This window comes from Brachyhypopomus gauderio, unplaced genomic scaffold (genome assembly GCF_052324685.1).
Source record: "Brachyhypopomus gauderio isolate BG-103 unplaced genomic scaffold, BGAUD_0.2 sc132, whole genome shotgun sequence".
Classification (NCBI taxonomy): Eukaryota; Metazoa; Chordata; class Actinopteri; order Gymnotiformes; family Hypopomidae; genus Brachyhypopomus; species Brachyhypopomus gauderio.
The window spans coordinates 492,408-509,727 of NW_027506953.1; the positions used below are offsets into that span (position 1 = coordinate 492,408).

The 17,320-nt window shown below is 48.8% G+C and overlaps 1 protein-coding gene across 2 annotated transcripts in view; it reads left to right on the forward strand.

Annotated features, from left to right (window-relative positions):
- Positions 1–1,423: 1,423 nt before the first annotated feature.
- Positions 1,424–17,320, forward strand: part of LOC143499401 (dedicator of cytokinesis protein 6-like) — a 20,108-nt gene continuing 4,211 nt past the window's right edge. Inside the window, exons 1-14 of one of the 2 annotated variants that reach the window (XM_076994029.1) lie at positions 1,424–1,561; positions 8,381–8,468; positions 9,739–9,908; positions 10,161–10,229; positions 10,470–10,596; positions 10,681–10,893; positions 12,718–12,803; positions 12,903–12,969; positions 13,159–13,308; positions 13,465–13,545; positions 14,017–14,173; positions 14,285–14,413; positions 14,844–14,933; positions 15,338–15,500. In XM_076994029.1, coding sequence (XP_076850144.1) covers positions 1,476–1,561; positions 8,381–8,468; positions 9,739–9,908; positions 10,161–10,229; positions 10,470–10,596; positions 10,681–10,893; positions 12,718–12,803; positions 12,903–12,969; positions 13,159–13,308; positions 13,465–13,545; positions 14,017–14,173; positions 14,285–14,413; positions 14,844–14,933; positions 15,338–15,500 — 1,676 coding nt within the window. In that variant the 5' untranslated portion in view covers positions 1,424–1,475. Of the gene's footprint in view, positions 1,562–6,600; positions 6,760–8,380; positions 8,469–9,738; positions 9,909–10,160; positions 10,230–10,469; positions 10,597–10,680; positions 10,894–12,717; positions 12,804–12,902; positions 12,970–13,158; positions 13,309–13,464; positions 13,546–14,016; positions 14,174–14,284; positions 14,414–14,843; positions 14,934–15,337; positions 15,501–17,320 lie in introns of those variants that run through there. The other variant, XM_076994030.1, reaches the window with a different exon arrangement.

Consider the following 17,320-nt stretch of genomic DNA (forward strand, 5'->3'; position numbering starts at 1 on the left):
TGCGTTCTCTTCTCTGGCTTCCAGTAGCTACTCACATCAGATCTAAAACCTTGATGCTTGCCTACAAAGTCAAAAATGGACCAGGTCCTCCCTACATGATGATCATGGTGAAAGCCCAATCCCTATCACGAGCATTCCAAACCTCAAGTATGGCTCGACTTGAAACTCCATGCTTAAAGTCTCACGGAAGACAAAACTCCGGGCTATTCTCTGTCCTGGCTGCAAGATGGTGGAACGATCTTCCATTAGCTGCTCGGACTGCAGAGTCTCTTGTATTCAAACGTAGAATGAGGACTCACCTGTTTGTTATTTAAATGAGCACTAACTCCACAGATAACACTTGTCCTTGTTCTTTACATTGTATGTTTATCTGTCTACGGTTATTTACACTTCTAGGTATCAGTTTTTAATTCCTGTTGTTTGAGTCTGTGTTTATTTACAATACTGGTATTGGCATTGATTCCTCAAAGTGTCTTGAACTCTGACCTATCTGTGCTAATATCTAGGATGTATTTTTTGAACAGATGCAAAGCACTTTTTAAGTCGCTCTGGATAAGAGCGTCTGCTAAATGCCCTGAATGTAAATGTAAATGGTGTAATGTGTTGTGTGTGTGTATGTGTGTATAGTGCGATGGTGTAGTGGTGTGTGTGGTGGTGTAGTGGTGTGTGTGGTGGTGAAGTGGTGTCTGTGGTGGTATAGTGGGGTGTGTGAGGTGGTGTTGTGTGGTATGTGAGGTTGTGTGTGTGGTGTATGTGTTGTAATGGTGTGTGTGGTGGTGTAGTGGGGTGTGTGAGGTAGTGTGTGGTCTCTCTTTCTTCCCAGTTTCTCTCTTTCTCATTTTTCTTTCCGTCTCTTGTGCAGGTGCGTGTGTGGCAGAGTGCTGGTGGGGCCGGTGAGGTGGGAGGTGTAAGACTCTCTCGTCCATGTCTGCCTCCGCACCTTTAATTACACCTCAGCATGTTCGCACACTTTTAGACTCCGTGCCCAGCCCACCAACAGCCGTGCAAAGACCCAGCTCTAAAAATACAAGAGTGAGAGAGTGGCAGAGAGTGCACGGGGTGGAGGTGGGAGGGTGAGTCTATGGGGAGGTGTGAGTCTGTGGGGTGGGACTGTGAGTCTGTGTGTGTGTGTGTGTGTGTGTGTGTGTGTGTGGAGGGTGGGGGGTGGTGATCAGGTACACATGCGCCTCCGTATACGTTACAACACCAGTATGACATTCAGGCCTCATGGATAATATCCCCCCCTACTAAAATCCTTCTTCAGCTCACATCCCATTGCAGCTTCTCCACCTTCTCGCCCCCCCTCCCCCCTCTCATCACCCTCTCCCCCCTCCCTCTGTACTTTTTCAGTCTGTTCCACTCACTCATCCACCTCTTTTTCCCCCTCTCCTTTCTTCTCTCCCTCTGCAGTAATAGGAGACATGCAATCAATAACACATTAGTCTGGCCGGAAACTCTGGCAGAATTAAATATGAATGAGCTTGAGTGAGATTGAAGCACTACCTGCCTCTCTGAAAGCTCGCTGCACTCCTGGGGGAGGGGAGAACCATGCAGCTCCGTGGTAAGCACCCCTCTAATGGAAGAAACCATAAGGATGGGCAGTGGTAGCTAAATGTGTGGTAGGCATGTATTGTTCATTGAAATATGTTTAAAGAGTTTTAAAGCATACAGTCTAACGTTACATAACAATGGACTTGTTGGTTATTCATTTTAGCTTGGCTGAATAAAACATACCTGGTCTAAACAGGCTTTTGTACTGTAACATATTTGAACCATGGAGACAATCTAGAGGCACAGACAACAGATGATGTGTCCAACAAATCTGTCCCATGAAAGGGTTTACATGGACCTGAGAGAGCACACCAGAGGTGCAGCAGCCAAAACGATCCATTTGTTTCACCATCTACAGACATAATAGCACGCACATGGGAGGAATGTGTGCTGTGATTTAGTCGTGAGCCATATGTCACGTGAGATCAGACAAGGGCGCTTGTGACAGATGGAGTGATATTGTCTCCCTTTTTTTGCTGGTCTCTGATGGGAGACGCCGCCCCTCTCCTGGTCCCAGATGCGGAGAGAGGGTCAGGGCTCCCAGTCTGTCCACTGAGCAGGGTGAGCACAACCAGGCCCTCCCGTTAACCAGAGGAAGCAACGCGGAGAAGGGGCTGGAGGCACACGTTGGTCTTGATAAGGCCACAGAAAGTCTCCAAACTGCTTCTTTTTTCTGTTACTTCCACTATGTTCGGCTCTGAGTTTTTTTAAACAAAGTTTATTTTAAAGACCTTTCAGGTTTACGGACATCACGCAGACACTTTGGCTGTCTTGTCTCCTGTGTATTCATAGAGACCTTTTATATAATGATATTTTTAGCAATTATGTCACCCAGTGAGGTTCCTTTATAGGGTTTTTTGAGTACCAGTGTCAACATAACTACCTACAGCCATTAATGGAAAGAAACAGGTGTTGTATTGGGAAGAATTAGGCCATCTTATATGCATTTAACATTCAACAATTATTTTTAAATACAAATACTTTTTTACTTGTGACATAAATTTGGAGTGTTTTAGATCTGGAACATTACTGTCTTTCTGGCAGAGGTGTTTTTTTCAGAAAAAAAGCAACATATGTGACTAGTTAAAATAAAAACTGAATCAGTGGCTAACACAGTGCGCCACAGAGGGCCCAGAATTGTGCCTGAATTCCCCCAGAAACCTACAGCACTGGTCTCCCAGAGTTCACCTGAGTACCCTGCCCCTCACTCACAGATAGCAGGCGATGTTTGCTCTGGCGTGACCTGCACTTCACCGTGGAGATCCGCTATGCTTCTACAACACTCACACATGAGGGTTTCACCTCAGGAGTTGAAATCTTTCACCGGGGTCCTTCAGGTTCTGTGCATGTTATGTGGCGATGTGTACAGTACAACCCTCGTCATCGCTCGGTGAAGTTTCTCCTGCTCCTACAGGAGATGCAGTAACCCTAGAGGACAAACAGGCAGCGTGGGCCTTGTGGAGTGATTAACCAGATTTGAACACTTTGGGTGGACATTAGCCCCATCACGCACACTGCAAACTCCATTATGTGATGGACAGCTGTGTAGTGACAGATGCTGCCCTTTCCTCCGCCCACCTCCCTGGAGGCTCCGAGCAGGGGTGGGGCTGTTGAAGGAAGGGGGAGGGGCATGTCCCAAGGCTGCGCCATGACGATGCCCCTGCACCCGCATGACGCCCCCTCCACCTCAGGTGGTGTAGCCCTGACCGGACCGGTCTTCTGACCCGCCGCTCTCTGATGACGAATGTCTCCAAGAGACCATCGTTTAGAATGGAAGTGTTCTCCAAAGCACATGTTGATTAGATGTGTGTGTGTGTGTGTGTCTGTGTGTGTGTGTGTGTGTGTGTGTGTGTGTGTGTGTGTGTGTGTGTGTGTGTGTGTGTACTCTTTCAGGAAGTGCTATTGTCTCGTAATGAACCTTTATTTAACTGTGGGTTTTTCTAAGCCATTTCAACATTTCCTTGACATTTTACATATTCATCTATGATGAGGTTCTTTTGCCCCTCTGGGATTAGGAGCCTGTAAAATGAGGACTTTTGTTGTCACTACGATCATGTCCTAGCGCTTTAATAACAAGCGATGTCCTTGTCCTGTCTTCTCTCCTGATGGTCTCTTTAATTGAGTTTTGGTTGAGTATCATTGCGAGCTGTTTTCATGCGGTTCATTTCTGCCTCTCTCCTCTTTCCTCTGGGGTTGGTGCCGTGTCGTAAACAGCCTTTGTTGGCACTAGTATTCGTGTCCTGGAGCTGGGCCACCGCCAGTAAGGGGTTAACGGTGTGAGCGTGGCCATCCTGTGAGGGGCGGGGAGGGTGAAGCCGGGTGGGGGAGGCGATGCTTTAGATGGAGGCGCGTGGCGTGTGTGAGCAGGTGGATGACGGGCAGCTGAGGAACAGGGAGGGTGGGGGTCACATCCATTTTGGAGGACTCTTGGGGTTCAAAGGAACCCTGTAAAAAAAGAAAAGAAAAGGGAAAGGCAGCCCCATCTGGAGGTAGGTGGGGGCTGGGGTGTGAGAGGGATCTGGAGGGTGGGGGCTGGGGTGTGAGAGGGATCTGGAGGGTGGGGGCTGACACTCTTGCTTTTGTTCTTTCGTGATGCAGCGGGGGGGGGGGGGGGGGGTGGGGGGGTTGCTCTCTGCACAGGGGGAGGGGTAGTAGAACAATGGGGCCTGGTCGAAGAACGGAAGGGAGGCAAGAGAGGAAAAGAGAAAGAGAGGAAAAAAGAGGAGAGAGGAAAAGAGGAGAGGAAAAGAGGGGAGAGGAGAGGATTGAGATGAGTGGAGATATAAGGAGAGGAAAAGGGGAGAGGAAAAGAGGGGAGAGGAGAGGATTGAGATGAGTGGAGATATAAGGAGAGGAAAAGGGGAGAGGAGAGGAGCTATGGAGACAAAAAAGGCAGGATATGATGTATGCTACCTGCATGCAGTGAGCCAATTACATGAGGCTTTTGCAGGGGTAATGTGTACCTGACATGTTTCTCTAAACAGATGAGGCTTCAGTGAGGCTGGCTGTGTACAGACAGGCGCGTGTGTGGCTGGGTTTACAGGGTTTCTCTAAGCTTGTGTGCCCAACCACTGAGCCTTTACATATATGAGTTTTCTTATAGCCGCAATGCGGTAATATCCTAACATAATAGCCTCAATGAGAATCCATTACATCTACGACACGGTCCCTTCCAGGTTGAGCACAAGCTATCCTTCAAAATCACAAACCTTGATGCATTCTATTACAGACGATATGGACATCACATGAATCTCAATATGCTGACGCCAAGAAAATCAGCTCAATCTCATGCCGGCAGAATGCAGTGCGCCACACAGAGGTAATGGGATTTATTCCAAGCCACTCCTGTTCAGAGGGTGATGCTGGGGTCTTTTGCATTAGGTGCGGTGATGCATCACTTGTGCAGAAGAGGCTCGATGGAAAGTGGAAGAGAGATTCATTTATCTTCATTAGTACGGCCCCTGGACCAGCCTGTAGGCATGGGCACTGGGAACATGAAAATGCCCTCAAAGATGGCACATCTCTCCTTCTCTCTGTTTTTCTCTCTGTTCTTTTTCTCTTCTCTCTGTCTCATTCTCTCTCTTCCTCTGTTTCCCTCCAACAGATCATAGCCTCTCCCAGACTTACTCATATTACCTAGGCGAGGGTAATCAGTGCTGCATACACCTGAAACACACATGCATGCACAGGCCTGAACACACACACACACACACACACCCACCCAGCTACATATTCTGTCAGGTGGGTGCTGGTTACAGAAGGTGTGGGCAACCTACAGAAGGAGGTGTAGCAGCTCTCCGTGGTGCTGAACAGATGGCCCACCCTGGAGGACCGAGCCACAGGTGGCTGGTGAGGTTGAACTCAGCCAGGGAGAGGGGAGCCCCTAACAGCACAGAGCACAGAGGGGAGGGGAGTCTCACCCTCTGGTCCCAAATGCCTCTCTTCTCTCACAAACAACCAGGCTGATGAAAACCTCAAAGCCCATTTAATTATAGGAGGGGAGTAAATGTTATATTAAGAAGGTCTGACATGCAGAGATTATATTTTATAGAACATAACAAAAATATTTTTGTTTGACTCTACAGGCTATAATTTGTGTCCCTCAAGCACCAGATGAATAAAGTCACAGGACAAATCCAACATTGTCCTTCAGAAGAGCTCAAGTGTGTATTAATGGATTGTACATTGCTGTGGATGGATGATCTAATTATTCACAATGTTGAAGGGAAATATGAGAGATATCGTTCTGAAATATGCACAATGCATAGCACAATAGGTGGTTTGGTTGAATCATGTCTGGACACCGCCTTTTCAGGCTGGATGGCTTTCCATCACAAACACTTGTGGTGTACATTGCCCCCTGGTGGCCAGAAATTGTTACCTGTATTTACAGGTTTGTGAAGTTCATTGTATTTATGAGTTTCATGCCTGAAGGTTCAAGGCTTGGATGAATATACCTTTTAGTAAATGGCTATACTCCAAAACACTGCGAGATTTACCTTATGACCATTTTAACGTGGTGCACTTTATGACTACAGCTGACTGTTATGGCCTGGTGGTTAGGGAACTGGTCTTGTGATTGGAGGGTTGTGGGTTCGATTCCCAGACAGGCCATGACTGAGGTGCCCTTGAGCAAGGCACCTAACCCCAACTGCTCCCCGGGCGCCGGGCTAGGGCTGCCCACCGCTCTGGGTGTGTGTGTTCTAACTGCACAGATGGGTTAAAAGCGGAGGACAAATTTCGATTGGGGTGTAAAAAATCACAATTGACAAAAATGGCTCATTTCTTCAAAATGTTTCACCAATGGAAATAACACTGGAAAGGCGATACAGGTGCCAGTAGCATTGATTTCAAATCTGTACGACGGGTTTCAAACTAAGTAAATTAGGTATTTGGCCGTTGAAGGAATCATTTATTTCCGTTCTTCCCAGCATTCGTCTGTAACGGTACTCAGTCACGTTTTAATCGTTTTGGCTAAGGTCCAAAGGCAGGTGCGTCAATAGAACCGGTTTGGTGAGACCTTGTGCTTGGTCGTGTTGTCTCCTAACCGCTAGGGGGAGCCGGTACGCACTATTCCGGACACAAGGAAGCAATGTCCAAGTAACACACGACAATTAATCCAAGTTATAAGAGAGTTTCGGAGGACAGGCAGGCTTGGATGGCATCGCTGACGAGCGAGCGAAGAGCGTTTGCTCACAAGATTAACAGGTCCGTACGGTCTTCTGTGCACATTTAACGAGAGATAACAGATAAGGGTGTAATTCTGCACACTGGTCGTTAGGTCGGAATAACCGACAGGACAGCCGCGACGGTCCGGCTCGGGTGGACCTTTTGTTTCGGTTACAGAAAGACTCCTGATTGATCTGAAATTGGTTTATTTTCCTATGTCAAAAAAGATTTAGTCATTTAACAGCCTGTATTAGCCAGGATAGAGCTCGCAGCAGGATGATCGCAGTATCTGGGAAAGTTGTGTGTGTGTGTGTGTGTGTGTGTGTGTGTGTTGGTGAGGTGAAGCTGGGTGGACTGTACTGTCGAGGTCTAGCAACATACTTTTAATGGCCGACAAAATATCAACATGTGTTCCGTTAAGTCCGTTGATCATTGTATTTGGAGGTCCAGGTGTTGAAGGTTGGGCAGCTAGCAGCTCACGGTGTCCAGGGTTAACGTGAGTGTGTCCGCCTAACGCAGCCGCAGGTCCGCTCCGTCTGCGCAGACCCGTCAGAACCTTCATCTTACTGCCACTTCCGGTCTGGAGCCGGGATTATACCCGCGCGCTCTCTCAGCCTCGGTGTTGTCTCTAAGGAAACTTCCCAAACGTTAATAAAGTCTTTACGGGAGCTGCCAAGCGATGTTCAGTGGCTAGTGGAGTAGTTCAGTAGTGCAGTAGTTTGGTAGTTCAGTAGTTCACTAGTGGAGTAGTTCACTAGTGGAGTAGTTCAGTAGTCAGTGGAGTAGGCCAACTCTGCCTGCAAGAGTCTGATACAGGACTGAACACTCGTTTTACCATGTAGGTGAACTCTGAGTGAAAATCACACTGAAATCTCATCACTCATAAATACTTAACAGCAATTCCAGTATCCCGTGTTGTGGCTGCAATTTGGATTGGGGATGAAGGTTTTTCTTCTTCCTGTATGAGTTTTATTTTGTATGTCTTAACAGCCGTTGTTTTTATGAAGTACATTTATTGTAGTTGTTTTAGTGGTGGGTTTTCATCTGAGCAGCACCAGCTATCTGCCTGTTGCTGACGCCGAGTTCATTGTCTAAGCACAGGATACAGGAAGGGGGAGCCGTCCTGTCCGGATCTTTGGGCTTTGGCATAGACATCGTTTCCCTCTTCCACCCAAAGTGAGAAATGTACTTCCATTAAATCCATTCTAGCTCTTCTGGAAGGACTTACAGACTGTGTGAAAACAGGTCCATGTATTTCTTTGTACGCTGCTTTGTCTGGAACGTTTTAGTACCGTCACATCCGTATTCGGTTTCTAGATTTCTCACAGGGACAAAGGGTCACATCCTCCATGGCTTGATTGCCCGCTAACTCATGGTGTTTGGAGGTTGGGACAGATCCATTTGTGTTGAGCAGGACTGGCGTGAGTGCTGCAAGAGGGTCAGGTTCAGCCCGTTGGGGTCCAGTTAGAGGGACTGTTGAATTTGAACCATAAATGGATGTTCCTATGGCAACGACCATCACTCGTCTCTCTCTCTCTCTCTCTCTCTCTCTCTCTCTCTCTCTCTCTCTCTCTCTTTACATTCATTTACTCTCTCTCTCTCTCTCTCTCTCTCTCTCTCTCTCTCCTGTCTCTATCTCTCTCTCCTGTCTCTCTATCAGGACCATAGCTGCAGAGGTGCGGAAGCAGGTATCTAGAGAGTATGGCTCTCCTCAGATGTCCAAAAAACGAGCTGGAGTTCATCAGCAGGTGCGTGAGTGCATGTGCGTGAGTGCGTGTGCGTGAGTGTGTGTGTGTGTGTGTGTGTGTGTGTGTTTCAGGGGGGAGGGGGGGGGGTTCTTCCCCATACCAGTTGAGTTGTAGGTTTATGTGCGGAGTCAGAAAGGGGAAGTGGTAATCTTAACAAACCACAATCACTCTCCCTTCTGCCCCCGTCAGCCTCTCTGTTTTCCACCCCCAACCAACTTCTCACATACCTGTAGCAGCCCAAAGGCTTGAGTGTTTGTGTGTGTGTATCTGGGTAGTAAAGGTGTGTGTAGGGCTGTGTAAGAGTGTGTGAGTGTGTCTGTCTGTGTTGTCAGGACCTTTTGTCCTAAAAATATACAAAACCCACAATGTGAGGAAACCAGAGAAAAGTGGAGGTAACTTTTTTTTTTTTTTTTTTTTTTTTTTTTTTTTTTTTTTTACACACAAAGCTGTTTTATAGAAAGGGATCATTTTCATACAGAAGTGAGGTTTTGGTTTAGGACTGTGCTTAGATAGTTGGAAAACAGGAATTACTTGTATGTAACTACACACACATTTATGTACGTATGTATTACACTTTTTATTGCATAAAGTATTGTGCAAAACTCTTAGGTCACCATTAGGTTTGTTGTTTTAGCAACAGTATAAGCATGTAATTATTAGAAAGGTGTATGCAATATTAAATCAGAAAAAAATGAGGAAAAACCAGCTTCACACCTCAGCATAGCGGCAAGGATTTAGTTTGACTTCCCTTTGCACTCGTAGGAAGAGTTGAAACCAAAGGAACTTTAAATCAAAATGAAAAGTAATAGGACCTCTGAGGGCAAAGGAGGAGAAGAAACCCTCCTAAGAAAGGGCTCGTCCTGCCGCCCCAGCCAGGCAGACGGGTGGAGGCGGCACTGAGACTCCACCCTGACTTGGCTAGCAGTGGATGTGCTGGGTGAGAGTGAGAGATGAGTGATTTTCAGTACTTAGACTGGCTCATCTTTTCTGAGGATTCAGTCCTGAGACTGGCAGATCCTTTCTGGGGATCTAGTACTGGGACTGATCCTTTTGAGGATCCAGTACCGGGTCTGGTGGGGATCTTTTGGAGGATCCACTACTGAGGATCTGCTACTAAGGCTGGTGGATCCTCTCATGCTGCTGTCCTATCTGTCACCGTCCTAATCCCTTGAGCCGTGTGCAACCCTTGGGCCCCACCCTTCCACGTGTGTGTCTGTGTGCGTGTGTGTGTGTGTGTGTGTGTGTGTGTGTGTGTGTGATCCTCATCCAGGTGCCCCTGACGGAGGTGGTGGAGCCAGTAGACTATGAGGAGTATGTGAGTAGCCACCCCACTGAGCCCGGGCCGCTCCGTCAGCTGTTGGAGTTCCCCAGCGATGACCTGCAGCTCATCCTGCAGGAGAGAGAGTGTAGCACACTGGAGACAGCGCTGCCTGAGGAGGAGTATGTGTACACACACACACACACACACACACACACACACACACACACACACACACACACACTGGAGCCAGCGCTGCCTGAGGAGGAGTATGTGTGTACACACACACACACACACACACACACACACTGGAGCCAGCGCTGCCTGAGGAAGAGTATGTGTGTGCAAACGGACACACACAGGCACAACGCAGTACTCTATTAAAATGATGGAGGAGGTTTGATGTTGGTTGAGACCTGTGTGTTTTCCTCCAGTACGCTGGACAGTAGAGTTCGAGATGCTGTGGGAGTCTACACCGACCACTGGCTGATCATCCAGAGACGGTGGGTGTGGCTGTTCCCTGCATGGCCCCTCCCCCACCCCAGCACACTTTCATTTGTGTTTTCCTTCTTCAGTGATTGGTGCACTCTTCCTGACCAGTTATGATTCTTGCTTGTAATTGGGTGGCCGTGTCCAAGGACCCCACGAGGTCCACTTGTCAGGGTTCAGAATGGTAAACACCATGGTAGTCATCATTCACTATTGTAGGGCTATTGTAGTGATGCCAGAGCTTCTGCCCCCAGATACCAGCACTACAGCACCGTACAGACTCCTCACAACAGCGAGCGTCAGAGGGAGCGTCAGCGCGGCCTCCTCAAGCAGACCTTTGAGCTGGACGAGACTGCCGCTGCTGACCGGCAGGACGACCAGGTGAGGTCACCTGTGTGAAGGCGACCGCAGCTGTGGTCGTTGTCAGTATTTCTGCAGCCTAAGGCTCGGCCGTCTGTGTGCTAGGATGATCCTAAGCGGAGGTCCGTGTCCATGGACGACACCCCGCGGGGCAGCTGGGCGTCTAGCGTCTTCGACCTGAAGAACTCCTCCCCCGATGTCCTGCTTCCGTCCCTGCTGGACCGGGCCACCGCGGAGGACGTGGACCAGCGCAACGCCGAGAGCCGCCAGCAGGGACGACATCCTCACTTCCTCGCCCTGTACTCGGCGCCGGACGAGGTGGGCCGCCCTGATGCTAGTACTTCTGTGCGTTCAGTCCGTTCCGGACTCCAGTGCACCTGAGCCTGTCAGTCATGCTCTGATTGCTTGATTTCCTGGTTCAGTTGTACGAGGACATTAGGGGTGTCACAATTTCGATATTAAATCGAAATCAATCAAAATTATGTAACGATCTCGAGCCTCGAAGTCAAAAAGAGGATTGACGATCCCTCCCTCTAAGCTACGCAAGCACCCACACTACGCAAACTTAAGCCTGGTTTAAACTAGACACATCGTGAGGGTCCACGCGCCAAAAATGACGTAATCACGATGGCTCCGCCCGTGCGCGCTGGGGAATTGCGCGGTCGTGCACCTCTCGAATTTTGTAACTTTGCGCGCACCGCGCTTCAGCACAATGAACCAAGTCATGTTTTCTGGGCTCATACACCTTTACAAGGTGGATTTAAAGCACCTAATTAAGTTAAATATTTATACATATACTCGTAATGATTCGAAATAATTCGCTTTTTCATCACATTATTTAATGGTTGTTTATTTTCAAAACGCCCAATCTTAATGTCTTCACGTTCACTCATGTTTCGTCCTGAAATTACAAGAGGCTCATATTTGTTAACGTAATACAAGAGAACTGTTCAGTCAGACAGCTATTTGTTGTGAAACTTTCAAACATTTTCAAGTACTTTAGCCTAAATCTCAGCACTTTTCAAACTTGGAACACAATGCAACATTAATTTTTGTCAGGTAAATGTTCCTTCCCCTGTTTTTGAGGGGTGTTCCTTTATACTACCACATATTGTTTCGGAGAACACTGCAAAGAATATTAACGCCTCTGCCGTTTGCGCGAGGTGTGCGGAGTCGCGTGCTACAGTCACTCGCGAAAGTATAATCCATAATAAATAATCCAGCCATGACGCATCTCAGGGATTACGTCACACGCAGCGCCGTGCGGCCATTACGGTTATTTAAACAAATTTAAACATGGGTCTGTGGCGGGAGCTGAGTGCAGAGCGTTGAGGAGCGATTTCGATTGGAGGATCGTGCTCTCTGAGATTTTTTATTATTAAATTTTTTTGCTGATGCTGGTCCAGCATGGCACGTGCCAGTGATTATGTCTCGGCGTGCCAACAGTGGCACGCGTGCCATAGGTTGCTGACCCCTGCCATAGTCTAATCTAAAACTGGCATAGGCCTCTCTGAGGTAAATCAAGAATCGAATCGAATCGTGACCCTAAAATCGGAAATACAGTCGAATCGAGGATTTAGAGAATCGTGACATCCCTAGAGGACATAGAACGAAACAAAAACCAGGGCTAGATGCAGCTCCCTCAGGACTGGGCTGAGAACATCTCTCCTGTGTTTCTTAACCAGGCCTCAGGAGCCCATGAGCCAGCCCATGTTTTTGCTCCAACCCAGCTCTCAGTGGTCTGTAGCTGGTATTCAGGGACTGGGAGAGAGTAAAACCTGGACTGGCTCTGGTTCTTGTGGAATGGTTGGAGATACGCTGCCCTGTGTGGTAGTGTGTGTGGAGATTGTGTGGCTTTAAAGCAGATAGCACGTGTTTTCTCTCTGTTCCTCTATGAAAGTACTGACATTCTAAGTCCCAAACCTGACGGTAGCGGGCAGACAGAGTTTCACCTTCCCAAACCGTCTGTCTGGACGATCGTCTCTCTCAGTTCTAGCTGCCTTGCTTGACGTGTTATTGTCGTCTCTCAGTACCATAGCGGCTGCCTGTGTACACATTACTCTGACACTGTTGTCATGGCACTGTTGTCATGGAGCTCACTGCTTCAGTGTGTGTGTGTGTGTGTGTGTGTGTGTGTGGTAGGATGAGGCAGTGGAGAGGTGCTCTCTCCCTGAGGTGCCAAGGGAACACACAGGCCAGAGGATCATGGTGAAGTGTCTCTCTCTCAAGTGAGTTTAGTCTTCCGTCTTCTGTCCACACACACACAGCGTGTCCGGTGTCCTGTGGGACTCATGAACTATCTCCTGCTCTGTTGCTCTTTCTTACAGGTTTGAAATAGAAATTGAACCGATATTTGGGAGTCTGGCCCTGTATGATGTGAAAGAAAAGAAAAAGGTAATAATGTCTCTAAATGTCTCTGTCCACGTGGTTCACATACGCGTAGGTGAATATACCGTGAATATTCATGAGTCTCAGGTGTACAGGTGTGTGTAGTGGTTCTGTTCCTGGTGCTTTGAGAAGTTCCCTCCTTTAGTGGAGGGGAAGTCGTGTCTCCATCAACATCCACATTGTGTCTGCTGTCAGATTTCAGAGAACTTCTACTTTGACCTGAACTCTGACCAGATGAAGAGTCTCCTCCGCCCCCACACCCCCCACACCGCTATCTCCACCCTGGCACGCTCTGCCATCTTCTCCATCACCTACCCCTCTCCCGACATCTTCCTGGTCATTAAGGTATGGCCACCAGGGGGAGCTGTGGGCTAGCTGGAGCTGCTGTTCACCAGTGTTGGCATGGTCACCGTTACACTCGTAGCAGATACTGGCACTGTTCTTGGTGTGACTCGTGTGTGTGTGTGTGTGTGTGTGTGTGTGTGTGTGTACATGTTTCAGCTGGAGAAAGTCTTGCAGCAGGGAGACATAGGAGAATGCTGTGAGCCATATATGGTCATGAAGGAATCTGACTCCACTAAAGTAAGTGTGTGTGTGTGCGCGCGCGAGTGTGCGCGCGCGAGTGTGTGCGCGCGAGTGTGTGTGTGTGCATGTGCGCAGCAGCATGGGTTTGCATGTATGCGTGTGCATGTGCCTCCCGGTGTGTGTGTGTGTGTGTGTGTGTGTGTGTGTGTGTGTGTGTGTGTGTACATCTCTCCTGTGCTGGTACTGGGGCGTTGAGGTGTGTCTGCTCTTCATGGCTCATGTTACTTTCCAGTTATTTCTCAATTTTTGTCCTGCTGCAGTGTTTGCTTTTCTGTTTTGAAATGATCGAAGTCCAATAAACTGTATCGGTGTGTCTGCACGTCCTGCCTGGTCCAGCAGAGCAGAAATGGAGCCGTGTTGATTTTGGCCTAATGGGTTGTCTGTCTTATTTTCATTACTTGATGTGTGTGTGTGTGTGTGTGTGTGTGTGTGTGCCCCCCAACCATGTCTATGCGCGTGTGTGTGTAGCACAAGGAGAAGCTGGAGAAGCTACGTCAGCAGACGGAGCAGGCGTGTGGGCGCTTGGGCCGCTTCCGCATGCCCTTCGCATGGACCGCCATCCACCTGCTCAACATCGTGAGCAGCGCCGGGGGGTTGGACCGCTCCGACTCGGACTCCGACACAGGTCAGTCCCCGCTCCGCCCGGGCCCTCCGCGTGAGCCCTCCGCGTGAGCCCTCCGCGTGTGCCCTCCTCGTGTGTCCAACGCCATGACCAGCCACTTTCTCCTTCCTGCAGAACGCAAGAGCGCGTGGAGCGAGCGTAAGAAGAGGGGGGCTGAGCGCGTGAGCGTGGGTGAAGACCTCTGCAGCTTCACCAACTTCCGTCCGGCCACGCTCACCGTCACCAACTTCTTTAAACAGGCCAGTCTGCCTCCCACAGCTCATCACATGTTCCTCGTCCAGCCGTAACGGGTTGGACTGGCACACGTGCACAAACACGCCCGGCTCAGCCGCGGGACTCGTCCTGCCTGCTCAGTGACGCAGGACTCGGCAGGTTTGTGCAGGCGGGACTGTCCTGCCCTAGAAATGCTTGTCTGGTTTTACACTTACAGACGTTCCTTCCACAGGTAACACAGTCTTGTGCTTATAAACGCGAGACACGACAGATTCATTCCACACCTTTTAACCTTCTCACAAACCACAAACCAAATTTATCAGGGAGATCACAGTGACAGTTGACATTCAGTGCAAATCACAGTTTTCCGTGTGTGTGATATTACATAAATTAGTGTGTGTGTGTGTGTGTGTGTGTGTGTGTGTGTGTGTGTGTGTGTGTGTGTCCGTCCTGCAGGAAGGTGACAGACTGAGTGATGAGGATCTGTACAAGTTTCTGGCGGATATGCGGAGGCCGACGTCTGTGTTACGGCGTCTCAGACCTGTAACAGGTACACACTACCACTCCCACCTCCTTTAGGGGTGGAGACACTCATTTAGGAGCCCCTCCCCCTTCTGTTCCCTTCACACGCTCTCCCCTCTCTCTTTCTCTCTCTGTCTCTCTCTGTCTCTCTCTCTCTTTCTCTCTGTCTCTCTCTCTCTCTATTTAAAGCATTCAGCCGTCATGTACCATGCCAAGTAAGACTCTTTAATTCCCTGTACATAAAGCTGTTTTAATCACTGTTTTTCAAATCTACATTCTCCGTTTCTCCCTCTCTCTCCCCCCTCTCTCTCTCTCTCCCTCTTTCTCTCTCTCCCTCTCCCTCTCTCTCTCTCTCCCCCCCCTCCTCTCTCTCCCTCTTTCTCTCTCTCTCCCTCTCTCCCTCTCCCTCTCTCCCTCCCTCCCTCTCTCTAGCCCAGCTAAAGGTTGATATTTCTCCTGCTGCTGACTCTTCCCCGTACTGTTTGTCTCCTGAGCTGCTGCACGTGAAGCCCTACCCAGACCTGCGTGTGCGGCCCACCAAGGAGGTGCTGGAGTTCCCCGCACGTCACGTGTACACTCCTCACACCACGTACAGGTCTGACCCCACACACACACACTCCTCTGACCCCACACACACCTCACACCACGTACAGGTCTGACCCCACACACACACACACACACACACACACTCACTCCTCACACCACGTACAGGTCTGACCCCACACACACACACACACACACACTCACTCCTCACACCACGTACAGGTCTGACCCCACACACACACACACACTCCTCACACCACGTACAAGTCTGACCCCACACACACACACACACTCCTCACACCACGTACAAGTCTGACCCCACACACACACACACACACTCCTCACACCACGTACAAGTCTGACCCCACACACACACTCCTCACACCACGTACAAGTCTGACCCCACACACACAAACTCACTCCTCACACCACGTACAGGTCTGACCCCACACACACACACACACTCCTCACACCACGTACAGGTCTGACCCCACACACACACACACACACACACACACACACACACACACACACACACACACACACACACACACACTCTTCACACCACGTACAGGTCTGCCCCCCCCCCCCCCCCCACACACACCACGTACAGGTCATCCCCCCCCCCCCCCCCCCCCCACTACCTCACTGCTGAAGTCTGGGAAGATGTCTGCTCTGTGTAGAACATGACTGTGTTCGAAATAGCCTACTACATACTGCATACTGGACTCAGTATATACTGGATACTGCATACTGGTCTTCGTAGTAGTATGCAGTACAGTGTCCAGTATGCAACAAAACAAAAGCAAAGCATACTACGGGGTCACGTGCAGAGGTGGGCAGTAACGAAGTACATTTACTTAAGTACTGTACTTAAGTGCAGTTCTTGAGTATTTGTACTTTACTTAAGTTGATTTTTTTAAAAATACTTATGACTTTCACTTCACTACAGTTGAATAACAAATACAGTACTTATCACTCCACTACATTTCTGTCCAGCTCTCGTTACTCGTTACTTCCACACACAACTCTCCTCCCCTCCCCCGATAGTATTTCTCCTCCCCTCCCCCGATAGCTTGGAGGGTGATTTGAACCTGGACTTGGTGGCGAGTGTAAATTGTTGATCGGGGGGTGGCGAACGTTACCGGGGCGGTGAAAAATGGACACAAATTAAGTATTATATCGCGATCGCCGGTGGTTGATAGATATAGATCAGAGGTAAATAAACTGGATTTTTTTTCGGCGTGAGATATCTGAACTGTGGCGTGAGAGCGTGTGAAAACGGTCAAATGCGTGTGTCTCACGCTCAATGCGTGAGAGCTGGCAACCCTGGCATGCTCTTTTGCACCCATGGCCGTATCTCGACAAAATGTTCCAGTTTTCTGAACGGATGAATCATTCCTCTCGTTTTAAATGCATGCTTTGTTTGCCAAAAACAAACTATATCACTGCATACCAAAATTCACCGTCCCACCTGAGGAAGTATATTACGGTATGCAGCCTAAATGTTGTTAAGTGACTATGTAGTCAGAGGAGCTTTGCAGTAAGGCTAGTGAAATGACTTTGCCTGCTCACTCCACTGCTAGGTCTGCTAGGATCACTATAAATAATGTTAACATTATATTGGCAAGTAATTCAAACTACGGAAACATCAATAAGGGAAACCGTGTGGGTTAATCGAATCTTGTCAAATAATGTTTCCATTCTAATGTCAGTGTAGAATTAATGTCAATAATTCTAATGTGGCTGTGATTTCTAGTTTGAAAAGAGTTTGTTAGCATGTTGGGTGGCATGGAGTTGGTGGGCTTTAGCCATACTGCAAAAGGTTGTAGCAAGGTTAGACTACTAAGATGCCACACTGCTAATTTTACT